This window comes from Aegilops tauschii, chromosome 5 (assembly GCF_002575655.3).
Source record: "Aegilops tauschii subsp. strangulata cultivar AL8/78 chromosome 5, Aet v6.0, whole genome shotgun sequence".
Taxonomy (NCBI): domain Eukaryota; kingdom Viridiplantae; phylum Streptophyta; class Magnoliopsida; order Poales; family Poaceae; genus Aegilops; species Aegilops tauschii.
Genome location: NC_053039.3, coordinates 37154545 through 37172716, shown reverse-complemented (window position 1 = coordinate 37172716; position 18172 = coordinate 37154545). Strand labels below are relative to the sequence as shown.

At 47.5% G+C, this 18172-nt stretch overlaps 1 protein-coding gene across 1 annotated transcript; it reads left to right on the top strand.

Moving 5' to 3' along the window:
* Positions 1–9617: 9617 nt before the first annotated feature.
* Positions 9618–17386, top strand: LOC109735001 (ubiquitin carboxyl-terminal hydrolase 8). Its single transcript, XM_020294194.4, has 13 exons — positions 9618–9979; positions 10071–10310; positions 11586–11721; positions 11883–11942; positions 12020–12112; positions 12970–13281; positions 13370–13510; positions 14256–14426; positions 14964–15221; positions 15317–15462; positions 15636–16193; positions 16337–16610; positions 16744–17386. The coding sequence occupies exons 1-13, from the start codon at positions 9870–9872 to the stop codon at positions 16951–16953; spliced, it is 2709 nt and encodes a 902-aa protein (XP_020149783.1). The 5' UTR covers positions 9618–9869; the 3' UTR covers positions 16954–17386.
* Positions 17387–18172: the final 786 nt, after the last annotated feature.

Below are 18172 nucleotides of genomic sequence, written 5' to 3'. Positions count from 1 at the left end.
AAGTATGGACTTTGACTGACTTGCCCGATGATCGGCGAGCCATAGAAAACAAATGGATCTTTAAGAAGAAGACAGACGCGGATGGTAATGTGACCATCTATAAGGCTCGACTTGTCGCTAAGGGTTATCGACAAGTTCAAGGGGTTGACTACGATGAGACTTTCTCACCCGTAGCGAAGCTGAAGTCCGTCCGAATCATGTTAGCAATTGCCGCATACTATGATTATGAGATATGGCAGATGGACGTCAAAACGGCATTCCTTAATGGCTTCCTTAAGGAAGAATTGTATATGATGCAGCCGGAAGGTTTTGTCGATCCTAAGAATGCTAACAAAGTATGCAAGCTCCAGCGCTCAATCTATGGGCTGGTGCAAGCATCTCGGAGTTGGAACATTCACTTTGATGAGATGATCAAAGCGTTTGGGTTTACACAGACTTATGGAGAAGCCTGTGTTTACAAGAAAGTGAGTGGGAGCTCTGTAGCATTTCTCATACTATATGTGGATGACATACTATTGATGGGAAATGATATAGAATTCTTGGAAAGTATAAAGGCCTATTTGAATAAGTGTTTTTCAATGAAGGACCTTGGAGAAGCTGCTTATATATTAGGCATCAAGATCTATAGAGATAGATCAAGACGCCTCATTGGTCTTTCACAGAGTACATACCTTGACAAGATATTGAAGAAGTTCAATATGGATCAGTCCAAGAAGGGGTTCTTGCCTGTATTGCAAGGTGTGCAATTGAGCACGGCTCAATGCCCGACCACGGCAGAAGATAGAGAAAAGATGAGTGTCATCCCCTATGCCTCGGCCATAGGGTCTATTATGTATGCCATGCTGTGTACCAGACCTGATGTAAACCTTGCCGTAAGTTTGGTAGGAAGGTACCAAAGTAATCCCGGCATGGAACACTGGACAGCGGTCAAGAATATCCTGAAGTACCTGAAGAGGACTAAGGATATGTTTCTCGTTTATGGAGGTGACGAAGAGCTCGTCGTAAAGGGTTACGTCGACGCAAGCTTCGACACAGATCTGGATGACTCGAAGTCACAAACCGGATACGTGTATATTTTGAATGGAGGAGCAGTAAGCTGGTGCAGTTGCAAGCAAAGCGTCGTGGCGGGATCTACATGTGAAGCGGAGTACATGGCAGCCTCGGAGGCAGCACAGGAAGCAGTCTGGATGAAGGAGTTCATTACCGACCTAGGGGTGATTCCCAATGCGTCGGGCCCGATGACTCTCTTCTGTGACAACACTGGAGCTATTGCCCTTGCGAAGGAGCCCAGGTTTCACAGGAAGACCAGGCATATCAAGCGTCGCTTCAACTCCATTCGTGAAAGTGTTCAAAATGGAGACATAGATATTTGTAAAGTACATACGGACTTGAATGTAGCAGATCCGTTGACTAAACCTCTCCCTAGAGCAAAACATGATCAACACCAGGACGCAATGGGTGTTCGATTCATCACAATGTAACCAGATTATTGACTCTAGTGCAGGTGGGAGACTGTTGGAAATATGCCCTAGAGGCAATAATAAACGGTTATTATTATATTTCTTTGTTCATGATAATTGTCTATTGTTCATGCTATAATTGTGTTATCCGGAAATCGTAATACATGTGTGAATACATAGACCACAACGTGTCCCTAGTAAGCCTCTAGTTGACTAGCTCGTTGATCAACCGATAGTCATGGTTTCCTGACTATGGACATTGGATGTCGTTGATAACGGGATCACATCATTAGGAGAATGATGTGATGGACAAGACCCAATCCTAAGCATAGCATAAAAGATCGTGTAGTTTCGTTTGCTAGAGCTTTTCCAATGTCAAGTATCTTTTCCTTAGACCATGAGATCGTGCAACTCCCGGATACCGTAGGAGTGCTTTGGGTGTGCCAAACGTCACAACGTAATTGGGTGACTATAAAGGTGCACTACGGGTATCTCCGAAAGTGTCTGTTGGGTTGGCATGGATTGAGACTGGGATTTGTCACTCCGTATGACGGAGAGGTATCTCTGGGCCCACTCGGTAATGCATCATCATAATGAGCTCAATGTGACTAAGGCATTAGTCACGGGATCATGCATTGCGGTACGAGTAAAGAGACTTGCCGGTAACGAGATTGAACAAGGTATTGGGATACCGACGATCGAATCTCGGGCAAGTAACATACCGATTGACAAAGGGAATTGTATACGGGATTGATTGAATCCTCGACATCGTGGTTCATCCGATGAGATCATCGTGGAACATGTGGGAGCCAACATGGGTATCCAGATCCCGCTGTTGGTTATTGACCGGAGAGGCGTCTCGGTCATGTCTGCATGTCTCCCGAACCCGTAGGGTCTACACACTTAAGGTTCAGTGACGCTAGGGTTGTAGAGATATGAGTATGCGGAAACCCGAAAGTTGTTTGGAGTCCCGAATGAGATCCCGGACGTCACGAGGAGTTCCGGAATGGTCCGGAGGTGAAGAATTATATATAGGAAGTCCAGTTTCGGCCACCGGGAAAGTTTCGGGGGTTATCGGTATTGTACCGGGACCACCGGAAGGGTCCCGGGGGTCCACCGGGTGGGGCCACCTATCCCGGAGGTCCCCATGGGCTGAAGTGGGAAGGGAACCAGCCCTTAGTGGGCTGGGGCGCCCCCCATGGGCCTCCCCTCTGCGCCTAGGGTTGGAAACCCTAGGGTGGGGGGGGGCGCCCCACTTGACTTGGGGGGTAAGTTACCCCCTTGGCCGCCGCCCCCCCCCCCCATCTAGATGGGACTTGGCCGGCGCCCCCCCCTCCCAGGGGGCCTATATAAAGGGGGGCGGTGAGGGAGGGCAGCAACATTACAGCCTTGGGCGCCTCCCTCCTCCCCTGCAACACCTCTCTCTCTCTCGCAGAAGCTCGGCGAAGCCCTGCCGAGATCCCGCTACATCCACCACCACGCCGTCGTGCTGCTGGATCTCCATCAACCTCTCCTTCCCCCTTGCTGGATCAAGAAGGAGGAGACGTCGCTGCACCGTACGTGTGTTGAACGCGGAGGTGCCGTCCGTTCGGCACTCGGTCATCGGTGATTTGGATCACGGCGAGTACGAGTCCATCAACCACGTTCATTGGAACGCTTCCGCTCGCGATCTACAAGGGTATGTAGATGCACTCCTTTCCCCTCGTTGCTAGTATACTCCATAGATGGATCTTGGTGAGCGTAGGAAAATTTTAAAATTCTGCTACGATCCCCAACAGTGATTGGTACATGGACACCGGGGCTACGGCTCACATGTTTGCTCATCTTGGTAATCTTGCCTCCTTCACTCCTGTCACCACCGACCGCCGCATCATTGTCGGCGATGGTTCCACACTACCTATCACACATGTCGGGCACACTTCTTTTTCTTCTAATTCCATGCCTATTACTTTGTCTAACATACTTGTGTCCCCTCATCTTATTAAGAACCTTGTTTCCGTTCGTTGTTTAACTCGTGAAAATCCTGTTACTGTTGAATTTGACGAGCTTGGTTTTTGTGTCAAGGACGCTCGAACCAGGATGATACTTCACCGATGTGACAGCCTCGACGAGCTCTATCCGGTGCATCCGCCGTCCACCTCCACCACCGCACCGGTTGCTCTCTCCGCCGACGTTGATCTCTGGCATGCTTGCTTGGGTCATCCCAACCCCATCACACTTCGTCATATTCTTAGGAGTTTCAGTTTCAGTTGTAATAAGATAGAGGATCACACCTGTCATGCCTGTCGTGTCGGCAAACATGTTTGCCTTCCGTTTAATAACTCCACCACCATAGCTTCTTTTCCTTTTCAGTTAATTCATAGCGATGTGTGGACCTCTCCGATTCATAGTAATTCGGGCTATTTATATTATCTGGTTATCCTTGATGATTATTCTCACTATGTATGGACGTTTCCTTTACAACGAAAGTCGGATGCACTCTCCACTTTGACGGCTTTTTACTCCTATGTCAGCACGCAGTTTGGGCGTCCCATCCTTGCTCTTCAGACTGACAATGGAAAAGAGTTCGACAACCTTGCTTTCCGCACTTTTCTGTCGCACCACGGCACAATTTTTTGTCTCACATGCCCATATACTTCACAGTAGAACGGTCGAGCTGAACGCGTCCTTCACACTCTGAACGACTGCGTTCGCACGCTCCTGTTCCATGCTAATGTGCCGCCTCGTTTCTGGCCGGATGCCCCCGCTACTACTTCACTTCTCCTTAACCTTCGCCCTTGCCGCCCACGGTGGAACTATGCACCTCACCATCTTCTCTTTGGTACGCCCCCATCTTATGATGGCTTGCGTATTTTCGGGTGCCTTTGCTATCCTAGCACTGCCGACTCCGCTCCTCACAAACTCGCACCTCGTTCTGTCGCTTGCATCTTCATTGGCTACCCTTCCAACTCCAAGGGATATCGGTGCTACGATCCTGTCTCCCACCGAGTGTTCACTTCCCGGCACGTTTACTTTGATGAGCATGTGTTTTCGTTTCAGCAGGTACCCCCGGTTGTTCCTACCGCCACCGGTGACGCAGGCTCCTCCCCGCCGCCCCCAGGGCACTCACGCGCCTCTCTTGGCCCGCCCCTGGCTTTGAGGCGCACCCCCCGCATGCGGCGCCTTCTACAGCCGCGGCACTGGTGCCCCCGACATTGGCGCCCGCGGCCCCCGTGGCCCCCTCGGCGCCCGCGGCCCCCTCGGCGCCCCAGGCGCCCCCGGTGCCCCCGCGCCCCCGGCGCTCCCGGTGCCTGTGTCCGGTCCGGCCACCCGCGCCCGTACGGGTGTTTTTCGCCCGAGCTCGCGCTACTCCGCGGATGACTACGTCCATGCGGCGTCCACCTCTGAGCCGTCGCCGTTTCCGTCCTCCGTTCGAGCCGCTCTTCGTGACCCGCTCTGGATGGCTGCGATGCAAGAGGAGTTTGACGCCCTGTTGCGCAACCGGACGTGGCAGCTTGTTCCCCGTCCCCGGCACGCCAACGTGATTATCGGGAAGTGGGTCTTCAAACACAACCTCCGTCCTGATGGTACCCTTGATCGCTATAAAGCGCGATAGGTCGTTCGTGGCTTCTGACAGCGTGCTGGCATCGACTTCACCTACACCTTCGCTCCGGTCGTCAAGCCTGGTACGATATGCACGGTTCTCCACCTTGCGGTCTCCCATGCTTGGCCGGTGCACCAGATGGACGTCTCCAACGCCTTTCTCCATGGTCACCTCGAGGAGCAGGTCTTCTGCCAACAGCCCACCGGGTTTGTTGATCCGGCGCTTCCCGACCACGTGTGCCTGCTCTCGCGGTCCTTGTATGGACTCAAGCAGGCTCCGCGCGCTTGGTACCAGCGCATCGCAGCGTTTCTTCACCGGCTTGGGTTTCACTCTACCCGCTCGGATGCCTCGCTCTTCGTCTATCATCAGGGCTCCGACACGGCCTACTTGCTGCTCTATGTCGACGACATCATCCTGATGGCATGTACGGCTGGTCTCCTCAGTCAGCTCACGGCTCGTCTTCGCGCTGAGTTCGCCATCAAGGACTTGGGCCCTTTGCACTACTTCCTCGGTGTCGAGGTGGTGCGCCGTCCGGATGGCTTCTTCCTTCATCAGCGGAAGTACGCTCACGAGCTCCTGGAGCGCGCCGACATGCTTAACTGCAAGCCCGCCGCTATGCCTGTTGATACGAAGGTCAAGCTTTCTGCCACGGATGGTTCTCCCGCTTCGGATGCTGCTTTCTATCGGTCTATCGTTGGTGCTCTTCAGTACCTCACCCTCACTCGACCGGAGATCCAGTATGCCGTGCAGCAGGTGTGTCTTCATATGCATGCTCCTCGAGACATTCACTGGGCTGCCGTCAAGCGGATTCTCCGCTATGTCTGTGGCACTATGGATCTTGGCGTCACGCTTCACGCCTCCGCCGACACCGCCCTCACCGCCTACTCCGATGCAGACTGGGCGGGCTGTCCTGACACTCGTCGTTCCACTTCGGGTTATTGTGTCTACCTTGGACCCTCACTTATCTCGTGGTCGTCCAAGCGGCAGCCTACGGTCTCTCGTTCCAGTGCTGAGGCTGAGTATCGTGCGGTGGCCAATGCCGTCGCCGAGTGTTCGTAGCTTCGCCTGCTGCTTCAGGAGCTTTCTTGCCCTGTTGACCGTGCCACGATGGTCTACTACGACAACGTCTCGGCGGTCTACCTCTCCGCTAACCTGATACATCATCGCCGGACCAAGCATATTGAGTTGGATATTCACTTTGTTCGGGAACAGGTGGCTCTTGGCCATATTCGTGTTTTACACGTCCCTACTTCCCAACAATTTGCAGATATCATGACCAAGGGCTTGCCTACGGCGTCTTTTGAGGAGTTCCGGTTCAGTCTTTGCGTCAACCGCGGTGCCGCTTCGACTGGGGGGGGTGTTGAGTATGTTATTTGTGCATGTATATTGACTAGGCCCACCTCTCTAGTTTGTTGTATAGATTGAGGTAGAGGCCCCACCTTGTACTTATATATACCGTGCACATTGCACCGAATAATATATCGTGCAATTACAACATCTTACAGTAAGCACGCGCCAACGTCTCGTGGTTGTATGCTACACCACGACAGCCCGCGGTGGCACGGGTGTCGTGTCCGGTAGTGACATATTTTTTGCGTACCAGGCATAGGGACACCACAGATGACACTCAAAAGTTGCCCTTTTTTGTGGAGAAGGCATCAATGAAGGTTGCTCTTTTTTGTCGAGATATGGAAGTCCCTTAGACTAGTCACAATGGAGTAACTTGACTAGTAACATCACACATTTCAATACAAGATTGCTTACGTGGCAGCTAATTAATGAGGAGAGAGGGGTTTGTGGTAACTTAGCTAGTTACTGTAACATCACACATTTCAAGACATAATGAGTCTATAGCCTAATAAATGAACTCTTTCATGATACCACTCATATGTTACTACCCACTATGGAGGTAGTAACATAGACTAGTAACATCGGCAAGTTACTACTCTATGTTACTCCCCACTGTGAGCAGTCTTAGTGCAGCTAACGTACTACACCACGTGGAGTAAAAGCAAAACGACGCACTACACCGCGTGGAGAATCAAAAAGGTAGCCAGCTCATCGACACAACATCTAAGCCGTGTCGAGTGCCATTGCTGCCAGGCGATGCTCTTCCTCCTCTGTCGTCCCTGCCCCGACCACCTTGACCCTTGGCAAGCATATTCCTGTTCGGAGAAAAATTACAGAGATATATACAACAAAATTGGTAAGAAAGACTCTTGCCCCCCCCCCACCCTTCCCCCAACACACAAAATGGTAAGAAAGACTTTTGCCCAAAAAATCGTGTCCAACTTCTAAGTTTCACAGTGAAAAAAAGGTAGACGTGCCTAAACTTTTCATGGGTTGCTTCCATATACACACTGCCCATTTTTTTTGGCACATGTAAAATATGGAGCTAAATTTCGGTAGTCTACCTCTTCCACGGTTCCGTGATTCTAAATTCATAACCCTAGTGCTCATTTCCATTTTAGGCATGACCGCCATTGCTAACGTTGGACTCAGACATGTGTCATGACGTATGGTTGTGACGAGTGGATGAGCACGCACCGACGTCTCGTGGAAGTATGCTACACCACCACAGTCCGTGGTAGCGCGGTGTCATGCGGCAGTGACATCTTCTTTGGGTACCAGGCATAGAGAAACCGTGGATGACACACGAAAATTGCGGGCTTTTTTTTCTTCCGAGAAGGCATCAATGAAGGTTGCTCCTTTTTTGTGGAGACATGAAAGTCCCTCGAGCGCAGCTAATGTAATATAAGATAGTAAAAGCAAAACGACGCACTCCATCACGTGGAGAAGCAAGAATCTAGCATGCAAGATATGTATCGGTTTTCCTTGCGAAGAGGTGGCCAGCTCGTCGATATGACATCTAAGCTGTGTCGAGTGCCATTACTGTTCGGGCGATGCTCTTCCTCCTGTGCCGTCCCCTCCCCGGCCCTAGACAACCATATTCCTTTTCAAAAAAAATTACCAAGATATATGGAGTAGAGTTAATTACACTATTGATACATAAACTTGCAGCACGGGTACGATCTCATACAAAAACTTACAAAATGACTCAAATTGGCCCTTAAACTTGCTTTACGGGAACAAACTGATAAAATTAGTCGAAACCTGCCACGTCGGATCCAGGAACTTGACCCACGTCCAGGTTAATTTACAGGAAACCCCCGTTGTATCATGTAAATAGATCCCCGAGTAGCCTAGCCAGCCTCTCTGTTCGCCATGCACCAGCCAAATCCCTAGTCGTTCTTCTCTGTTCTTTCCAAAAATTCACACTCGACCGTGGCAGCCTTCCCCTCAAGCCAAATCCCTAACCCTTGACAGTGGCAACGACCGCGGCAAGTACTGAAGAACGTGGCTCGCCGTGATGCGGTGTCCTTGTCGGGGGATAGTCAGCCCCTCCTCGTGGGCGCATGGCCCATGGGCGTTGGCGGTGGCAATGTCGGTCTCGACGGCGGCCTGGGCGACGGTTGTACTGAAGAATGGTTGGTGACATTTGAGCGACATTTCGGCCCCAAAAAAACCGTAGGTGCTTTTCTATTCGTAATTTCTTGTGTCCTGCAGTATATGACTTTGAGCAGAACTCAACAATTTTTTGTAGAGTCAAATGCAAATGGCCACCGAGTATGATTTTGATGGGTTTATTCCACCATTTGAGTATTGCCCTGACTTTTGTGACATTGAGAAGAAGGAGAATTGCGGGTATTCTCGTAACCCTGTTCATAGAGTGTGTACAAAAGGATTTGACACACGGCGTAGGTTTCTAGCCTGTTCATCTGAGGTATGTAAAATAGTGGTAGTGAAAATATTTAAACGACGCTTGTTTCAGTCACAAAACTATGAAAGTAATCACATCACAAGATTATGAGCACACAACAACAACTCCACTGTAGCAGAACACTACTTTCTGAAACTCTGAACATCACACCCAACACCGGTGTTAGTACACAATGACAAGCAGGCGGAAATACCACAAAACAAGCCAATACAGGGGGACAATCCAATATAGAAGAAGGAAGGTGATTTCATACCGTAGTCCGGCGGGAACTCGCCAATGCCGCGAGGATGCGGCTCCATCCAGCGTCGATCTCATCCCCGATGACCATCGCACCGTCGACGAGGAGAAACAGAAAGGCGAAAGGGCCGATGAGAAATGAAAACTGAAGTGATCGGTGCGTGCCTCTCATCCGACGGGCAGGTTTCAGGCTAATTTGTATCAGCTTGTTCCGGCAAAGTAAGTTTAGGGGCTTATTTGAGTCAATTTGCAAGTTTTTGTATGAAACTGTACCTGCGCTGCAAGTTTATGTATTAATAGTGTAATTAACTCTATGGAGTACTCCCTCCGTTCCTAAATATAAGTCTTTTTAGTGATTCCACTAGGTGGACTACATACGAAGCAAATTGAATGAATCTACACTTAAAATCCATCTATATACATCCGTATGTGGTTCATAGTGGAATCTCTACAAAGACTTATATTTAGGAACGGAAGGAGTACATAGCAAAATTTGTAAGAAAGACTTTTGCAAAAAAAAAAAAAATCGATAAGAAAGACAGCAGCCGAGGCCGACGGGTGGGCCCGGCTCTAGAAAGCGCTACTACTCGCTGTGGCCGCGGCGCGGTTCGATTCGATCTCTGGTCAAGTGACTCATCGTCCTCCGCGTAAATAGCACCTTCTCCTTCAGGGCATCGTCTTCTCCACCCCCTCCTCGCCTTCCGCTTCGATTCAATCCAAATCCAAATCCAAATCGATCTCCTCCCCGCCGCGTCTCCAAATCCGCCGCACGCCCGCTCGCCGCCGAATTCCCTCGGATCCCACCCCAATGCCCTCCTCCCCGCTCGCCGCCGGCGACGCCGCGTCCACCTCCGGCCCCGGCCCCGCCTCCGCCGCGCCCGCCGATGACGACGACCGCGTCTTCCTCGTCCAGCACCGGTAAGCGCTCCAACAAACCCTAGCCCTCCGATCCGAGGCCGGCGGGTCTGCGGATGGCATCTCTGACGGCATCGCTGCCCGAGCAATGCAGGTGGTGGAGGGAGGCGCAGGAGGGCGCCGAGATCGACGCGCACGGGATTCCCTACGCGGCGGCGCCGTCGGGGGGCCCCTCCTACGGGTTCCGCGGGGTGCTCAGCCTGCTCATGAGCGAGAACGCCGCCTTCACCCTCCGCCGCGCCGACGACCTCCTCCAGCCCGAAGCCTCCGCCAAGGCCGGGGCCAGGAGCTACGCGCTCGTCGCGGCCGACCTCTTCGGGAAGGCACGCACCTGGTGAGCACAAAAGACTCTGCCTCTACTTGCCCGTTGGGACGGGAGCGGATCATGGATTGGATGAATAGATATAGATGCATTTGTAATGCCTAGATTCTGATCATGCCTGGTGCGCGGGTTATTACGTAAGCGATGATGCATGGTATTAGTATTGGATCAAATCTGATGGTTGGTGCCCAGTGAAGCTTTAGGTATCATATGCATTGCGCTGTCGATTAATGCATGTGGTTTGGTCAATAGGTATGTTCTAGATTCTAGATTGGAATCACCCTTGCCGTTGGGGTTAAAGGGAGTTAGAGAACCAAGCTTGTACCCTATGTTTCTAAAATGGCACCGGTAGTCTCAGGTGGGCTATATAGGGTAACTGTCCGTTGCTCACTTGCATGCGCGCCACTGAGCTTCCTGCTGGTAGAATGAATGCGCCTAGGCGGATGGATTAATTCGTCGATATTGTTGTGTCGTCTTGTGCACACACTAGTTTGTTATCCTCCTTATATGTGTACGGAATATTAACTTTGTATAAGCATGCTATAAAGTGTGCAGTTGGACTTATTTGCGTTACATGAAAGGTTTATTAGTGACACGCTTACTAACTGAAAGTGATGGATTATTAATTATATACGTATTACATTGTACATAGCATTCCTTCTTATTAAAGCAATGTGCAACCAAGGCGGAGAGTTCTTTGGCGTCAATTTTCCATGAAGGTTATAATTGAATTTTTTTGTCATACTGGCTCCGCGGAGGCTACTACTGTTGATGCTCTGTCTCCAGCATGTCTTGAATAGTTTTGTAGGAGAAAGAAAAATATGATGGTCTAGTCTACTATATGGTTTGTCGTTTCATCTCTAGTTTGTCTGCGATAGCCGATGGCAACAAGGGGACATTTATTGGTTCACTTTATGCTTTTGTGTTGTACGAGTCATAGTACAAAGTTACAAACCCAATTTTTCTTGAGTCTTTAGATGAAGCTTGGATGTAACCCACTTTAAACTATTCTGAGGGAAACTCATTACACCATGCAGCAAGTTCAGACCAAGAGATCTGGTATTGTATTTAGCCTGTTGCATTTATTCCTTGAGCTGGTGGATGGATGGGAAGTGAGATTACATAAATGTAATATTTGAATGCAATGATGCACCTAAAAATTAGGCCTACCAATTGTGTAATATATGCATAGCTGGCTGGTTTAGCTATGCTCCAATTTTTGGTTTGCCCTGATTGTTTATATTATCTGTCTCATAACTTAATTGATTTCTTGATTTTCTCACCTAGGCATTCTGATTCTCTCAAGTCCAATGGCAAAAGTTCATTGCTTACTGAAGAGGCATCCGTAAACATTTATCCTATAATGCTTAGAGTTTCGGTCACTAGAGGTACAAATGCACTAACGGTGAAGATCAGTAGAAAGGTATGTGTTATTTTCCACACTATCTGCTTCCCCTCCTTGTTTTGAAGAAAGGTTTCTCAGCAGTGTTTGTTTTGTAAAGGATCTATATGTTTTCATGCATGAATTTCACTTCAGTTCATAAGAAAACGGTGTTGTTCTAACTTTTACTTTTAACATATCAGGACAACTCAGCCGAGAACTTTAAAAGAGCAAACAAGATTCTGGCTTCGGAGTCTGAGCCGGTAATTTCTGATTATTTTCACTTGAATGTGTAAAGTTTTGTGTTTCTTTTCTTTGATCACATGTCTATTATATTTAGGTTCACATATGGGATTTCTCTGGGCGAACAACCTTCATATTGATGAATGAATGGAACCGTATGCCCCAAGATCCTCGGTCTTCTGACCAGGAGGTCATTATCTTCTCGATCAAATTTGCCATTCTATTTCCTATGCTTAATTTCTTGCATAAGATTGCTATAAATTAATTGTACAGTTGTGTTGGTCATAGTCTTTTATCTCCTAGCCACTTCTTAAGGCTTTTCTACTGCATTACTACTAATTAGCCAAATTAATCCCCATTACTAATTTTATTTGAATGCGGAGCATTGTAACGCTATATTGCTGGTTTCTTGAGTAAATATTCACTGTCCTAATGAAAATTTTATACTTTAGTCACTTAAATTTTCATGTGCACATGGGTAGTAAGTAACTAATAGTTGCAGTTGCTTTTAAGCGGGTTGAAATTGAAAGTATGCTTATAGCCCGCATCTTCTCTGAGCTTTTGAAATCTAACCTCGCCTCAATGCTGGAGTGCTAGCCTGTTTATTTGCAAGTAAATTGGGCTAATGCCTGAAGTTCTACTTATATCTGGCAAGTTATAAGCATGTTTAGCATTGTATATATTGCTACTGGTACCCCCCTCCCTCCATAATATCAAAGATGATGTGACCGATCTGGATTGAGCCAGCTTCCTCAAAATAGATGAGTTGGCTTCTGCTAGGTTAATCCAGACGCGCCTGGCTTGACTAAACGAAGTATACACCAGGTTGCCCTTCCTAGTTACTCCCTCTGTCTCAGAATGTAAGACGTTTTTGACAGTGTCAAAATATGTCTTACATTTTGAGATGGAGGGAGTATTTGATACTAAATCTAACAGCAGTTAAGTTCTGAAATAAGATCTTCAACGGCCTTTTATTCATATCTTTAGATGAGTAATGGAATACTTCTGTAGTATATTGTGCTTATATGATTTTGTTCACATCTTCAGATGCCTCTGGAAATACAATTCTATGATATATCAGAACCTCCGGCTAATGGTGCTGCTGGGAGAAAAGATGAGTTAGCATTGACCATGGGTAGCTCAGCTTTGAGCAATGGTGGCATCATGGACATGGATCTGGATTCATCAGGTGGAATCTGTAAGCAAGTTGGCTCTGGTTTAATAGGATTAGACAATCTTGGAAACACATGTTTCATGAACAGTGCAGTCCAGTGTTTGGCTCATACTTCAAAGCTGGTTGACTATTTTCTTGGAGATTACCAGAAGGAAATAAACACCCAGAACCCACTAGGAATGAAGGCATGTTGAAATTTCTTTTACCATAAACACAGTTCATTTATTCTTAATTTTTATTCCGTTGCTCATCTAGACAATGTTTCTTAAATAGGGGGAGCTTGCTTATTCATTTGGAGATCTGGTGAGGAAGTTGTGGGCTATTGACGGAACCTCATTTTCTCCTCGCCAGTTTAAGGCAAAACTTGCACGCTTTGCCCCCCAATTCAGTGGCTTTAACCAACATGATTCACAGGTTAGTAAATTTCTTGTTTTCTGAAAGACACAGATGTTTTTAGCATGGTTGGCAATGTGTTAAGACACTTAATCCTACTTCCATTTTCACGTTCAGAATCAATTAGCCTAAATTTACGAGTCATGTTACTTGCTACTGTGTTAATCCTGTTGATAATTTACAATGCCAGAATCCTGTGAGTTTGTGGTCTAGTTTGGTTTGCATCCTTGCTATGTGGTGCCTGGCCTGGAGCCTCCCTGGGATCTGCCTGCTATTTGTTTGGTTGGAACCCTTAAAAATAATAGAGCTAGCCTGGCCTGCATAGCTCAGGCCAATAGTTAGCCTGTCAGGCGTCAGATTCTAGTTGCCTGGACTGTGGCCAGCGGCTGCCTGGCGCTAATCAATCCATTTGCAGGTGGATTGTTGGCTGATGCATCAGTTATGTGTATACTACCTACCAGGCCCAGGCCCTGTTTCGACGCAGGTGCTAGTCCAGGCTGCCTCACCAGGCTAGAAAACTCGAAGTCCTAGGCCCGGGCCAGGCAACACTTCTGCCCAGGCATGCAGCCCAGGGCAGCAACCAAACTAGCCCTGTTTAATTGCTTATATTTCTTGAGGGTGTTGGTTCTTTCCTTTGTATTATTTTCACACTTCCCAGTGATGTAGTAGTATTTTAGCAAACTCACATAGTGTTTAGTATTTACCTGGAATGTTTTATGAGTGCCAATAGATTGGTTTACAGATGACTTTCCTGTGCTATTTGTAGGAGCTTCTTGCTTTCTTATTGGATGGACTACATGAAGATTTGAATCGTGTCAAATGTAAACCCTATGCTGAAGCAAAGGATTCAGATGGTCGTCCTGATGAAGAGGTCGCCGATGAGTACTGGGGCAACCATTTAGCTCGAAATGATTCCATTATAGTTGATACATGCCAGGTTAGTTTTATGAGCATGCATTTTCTTGATTTTTGTAAGATATGCCATCTCATATCTCATTTAAAGTAGCCACTACTCTTAACTGAATTATCTTCTATTTCCCGTGGATGAGTTAAGAAATTACTGGTTATCTGTTGTTAGATTCCTCCCATACTTACGGAAGCCATTTCCTAGTCCTTTTAATATTCATTAGGGGTGTCAGTGAGGGGCTGGGTATCGGCAAGTCAAATCATCAACACCCAAACAGCTGTGATACCAGTGCCCAGGCAATTCCGTTGGACTGCCTATTGCCCATACCGATCCATTTAATTGGCGGAAGGCAATGCATCTTTATACGTTATTCTTGTGGATACATATATCGAATGAAAGAGCAAGTAGAATCCCTTTTCAAACCTATGTAATTCGTGATCAAACTGGTATATCCATACACACTATTTGTGGGTGGAATGAATGTGGGTAATGGTCGTTTTTTATTCTGGCTGCTTTAACTTGTATGCTTTGTCAAACTTTTGACCATCTTTGGTGCTTCATTGACAGGGCCAATACAAGTCTACGCTAGTTTGCCCACTTTGCAAGAAAGTTTCCATAACGTTTGACCCGTTTATGTATTTATCTTTGCCCCTGCCTTCAACGACAATGAGAACAATGACCGTAACAGTCTTTAGTACTGACGGCTCTATTGGGCCATCTCCTTACACTGTGAGTATACCAAAATCTGGAGACTTTAAGACACTCATCAATGCGTTAAGCAATGCTTGTTCGCTTAGAGACGACGAGCGCCTCCTGGTTGCTGAGGTATTATATTTATTCCCGCATATCATTCTTGTGCCAAAAGCTACTACATATCCCTGCATGCTTCCTTAATATATTTTTGTGATATTTACATGTAGGTTTACAATAGTTCTCTCATCCGCTACTTGGAGGATCCCTCTGATGATATCTCCTTGATCAGAGATGGAGATAAATTGGTTGCATATCGACTTCCGAAAGACAGTGAAGGTGCAGCTGTAGTGGTGTTCAAAAGCGAACGTATGGAGTAAGTATAATCGCCTTGTCTGTTATGTTGTGCTGCCAAAGTTAGATCTCAGTTTTTCTGAAAGAAAAGAAAAGTTGGATATCAACACCTTCATCGTCTGTTTTCTTTTGTTTTATCTGCTTAAGAATTTCAGATAGAGCCTTCTTACGATAAAATCTCCCTTTTATGTACAGGTCCTCCATCTCTAGTTTTGGCAGGAAGTCTTGGAAGAATTTTGGCACTCCTCTTGTATCAAATCTCCCCGACACAATTGATGGGCGTACTATCTACAATCTTCTCCTAAAAGCTCTGACTCCATTCCGAGAACCAAAAGATGATGTTTTGGATGCTGATCAAATAACTGGCAAAAGCAGCTCTGTGAATGAAACTTCAGATATCGATATGAGCTCCGATGCTGCAGAGTGCTCCAGCATGAACACTAATGCTGGTGAGGATGACATGACGACTGAAGGTGGCATGCTATTTTTCTTGAATACTGAGAGGTTCCCGAACCAGCGCATGAAGATAGAAATGGATCAAACTATTACACTTTCCAATTTGCAGAAGCGTTTGATTGTGTCTGTGAGTTGGCAGGATAATGGTCTCAAGCAATACAACCTTGATCCTTTGGATTCGCTTCCTGAGGTTTACAAGACCGTGCTGTTTACAAGGAGACCACAGGAAACCTGTTCCCTGTATGCATGTCTTGAAGCATTTATAAAGGAGGAACCATTGGGCCCAGAGGACATGTGGTAATTATTTTTCATTGATATTGTCATGTATCACTGTTTTATAATCTCTTGCTTTGAGTTACTTCCCCAAAGAAGTAGAAACACTGCTGGAGGAAAAACATAGAAGCATGCACAAGTATTCATGTTTATTTCATTTTACACAGGTATTGCCCAGGTTGTAAAGAACACCGACAAGCTAGTAAGAAACTAGACCTTTGGAGGTTACCGGAGATCCTCATAATACACCTAAAAAGATTTTCATACAGCCGGTACACAAAAAACAAGCTGGATACATATGTGGACTTCCCGATTCATGATCTTGACTTGTCGAGTTATATCCGCGACAGAAGCGGGCAGATGTCCAACCACTATCAACTGTATGCTGTCAGTAACCACTATGGGAGCATGGGAGGAGGTCACTACACTGCATATGTTTATGTAAGCGTTCTTTTCCCCGCTGACCTGTTTTTTATTCTCTGCATGTGCTTAGCCCGCTAAGCAAACACTCCATATGTGCAAGTCTGCATGTGCTTAGTCAGCTTCTCACACGAGGTACCTTCTTCTGTTGCAGAATGATGGGAAAAAGAAGTGGTATGATTTTGACGACCGTTGTGTCTCAGGTCTTGAGAACGAGGATAGCATAAAGACGTCGGCAGCTTATGTTCTTTTTTATAGGCGGGTACATGGTGATACTAGCTTAGTAGATACAGAAACAACAACAATAGTAGAGTCTACTGATTGTACAACATCAGGAGTAGCGGCGGCGGGTGATGACTTGTGAGCCTGGGCATTGTATAGCTGATTGGTTAATTGGGGCCTGGGGGGACAATTGTGCTGCCAAGAAAGATCCAGTGAGGACAAATGATGGCAGCGGCATCTCGACTGACATTTTGTTGTGCGGCTGCAATGTAAAGGAACCGACATGGAAGGGAGGCCGCGGCGGTGATTCTTTCCAACACCCTGACTTGAAGGCGGAGGAGAAGCTGATAACTGCAGATATAGACAGGCATGCAGGCTGGCTGTTGGCTTGTATTTTGGTTACCGGGTGCGTTTGAAACCCATGATTTTCTGGGGTCGAGAAATGGGGTAGATAATTTATCTCATATATACCGCTGTTGTTCCCTCGGTTGTTTCTGAACATGCACTGTGAACTCCTGCTGCTAATATTTTGCTCGAGAAAGAATTTATATACAGCTGCAACCTGAGTACAGTTTTGTCGTCGTTGTTGGGACTCGCTAGTAAATGTTGGCAGTTCTGTTTGTGCCAGAGCGCACGCACGTACGAATGTTGGCGGTTCTGTTTGCCTCAATAACTTGCACGCGGCCTTTTCCTGGGAGGCATCAGCGCCGAGGATCTTTAGATTGGTCACCAAGCCATCCAGGCTCATGGCTAAGTCCATTGAACTTGCCCGACTGCGCCTTGGCAGCACGCTCATGGTGGCCATGGTGTCCAAAGTTGCCTTGGGCCGTTGGTTTGACAGCAAGCGTGCCTAACATCTTGCTCTCAGGATGGACAAAGCGTCGAGTAGGTCGGTGCTCGCACTGAATTGGACTGGGCGACACACAATGGTTGGCTCTGGGAGCAGTCGGCACGCTCCCAGCCATCATTTGAGGTAGTCGACACACAATGTGTGGAACCAATCGCCATCCTCGAGCATCTCCTGGTCAAGAAAGGTAACAACTCAGTGGTACAAGTGAAGGTGCAGTGTTCTTCGCTAGCTGCAGATTTGGCGTCCTGGAAGGACAACTCAGTGCTCCGGCATCGATACCCTACGGCAAGATTCTGGGAAGAAGACGCTCGCGCTCAAGGGGAGGCAAACGTCACACCTGATACAGGAGTATCGGTGGACCTGTGAGTGCGAGAGAGAAGTGTGTGTGTGTGTGTTGGACTGACAATGGCCCACATGTGGCAGGGCGCGTGTGTCCGTGAGTACTTTAGGCATCATGTAAACCGTGGACACGTTATGCAAATGAAAGAATCCAAGGCCAACTTATTCACAC

What these genes read in the sequence shown, in the direction of transcription:
- LOC109735001 (XM_020294194.4), top strand. Translation starts at nt 9,870, where the DNA reads ATGCCCTCCTCCCCGCTCGCCGCCGGCGACGCCGCGTCCACCTCCGGC. An exon ending in AGAACCCACTAGGAATGAAG is followed by an intron (nt 13,282 to 13,369) that starts GCATGTTGAAAT and finishes TTTCTTAAATAG; the next exon opens with GGGGAGCTTGCTTATTCATT. An exon ending in TTGGGCCCAGAGGACATGTG is followed by an intron (nt 16,194 to 16,336) that starts GTAATTATTTTT and finishes CATTTTACACAG; the next exon opens with GTATTGCCCAGGTTGTAAAG.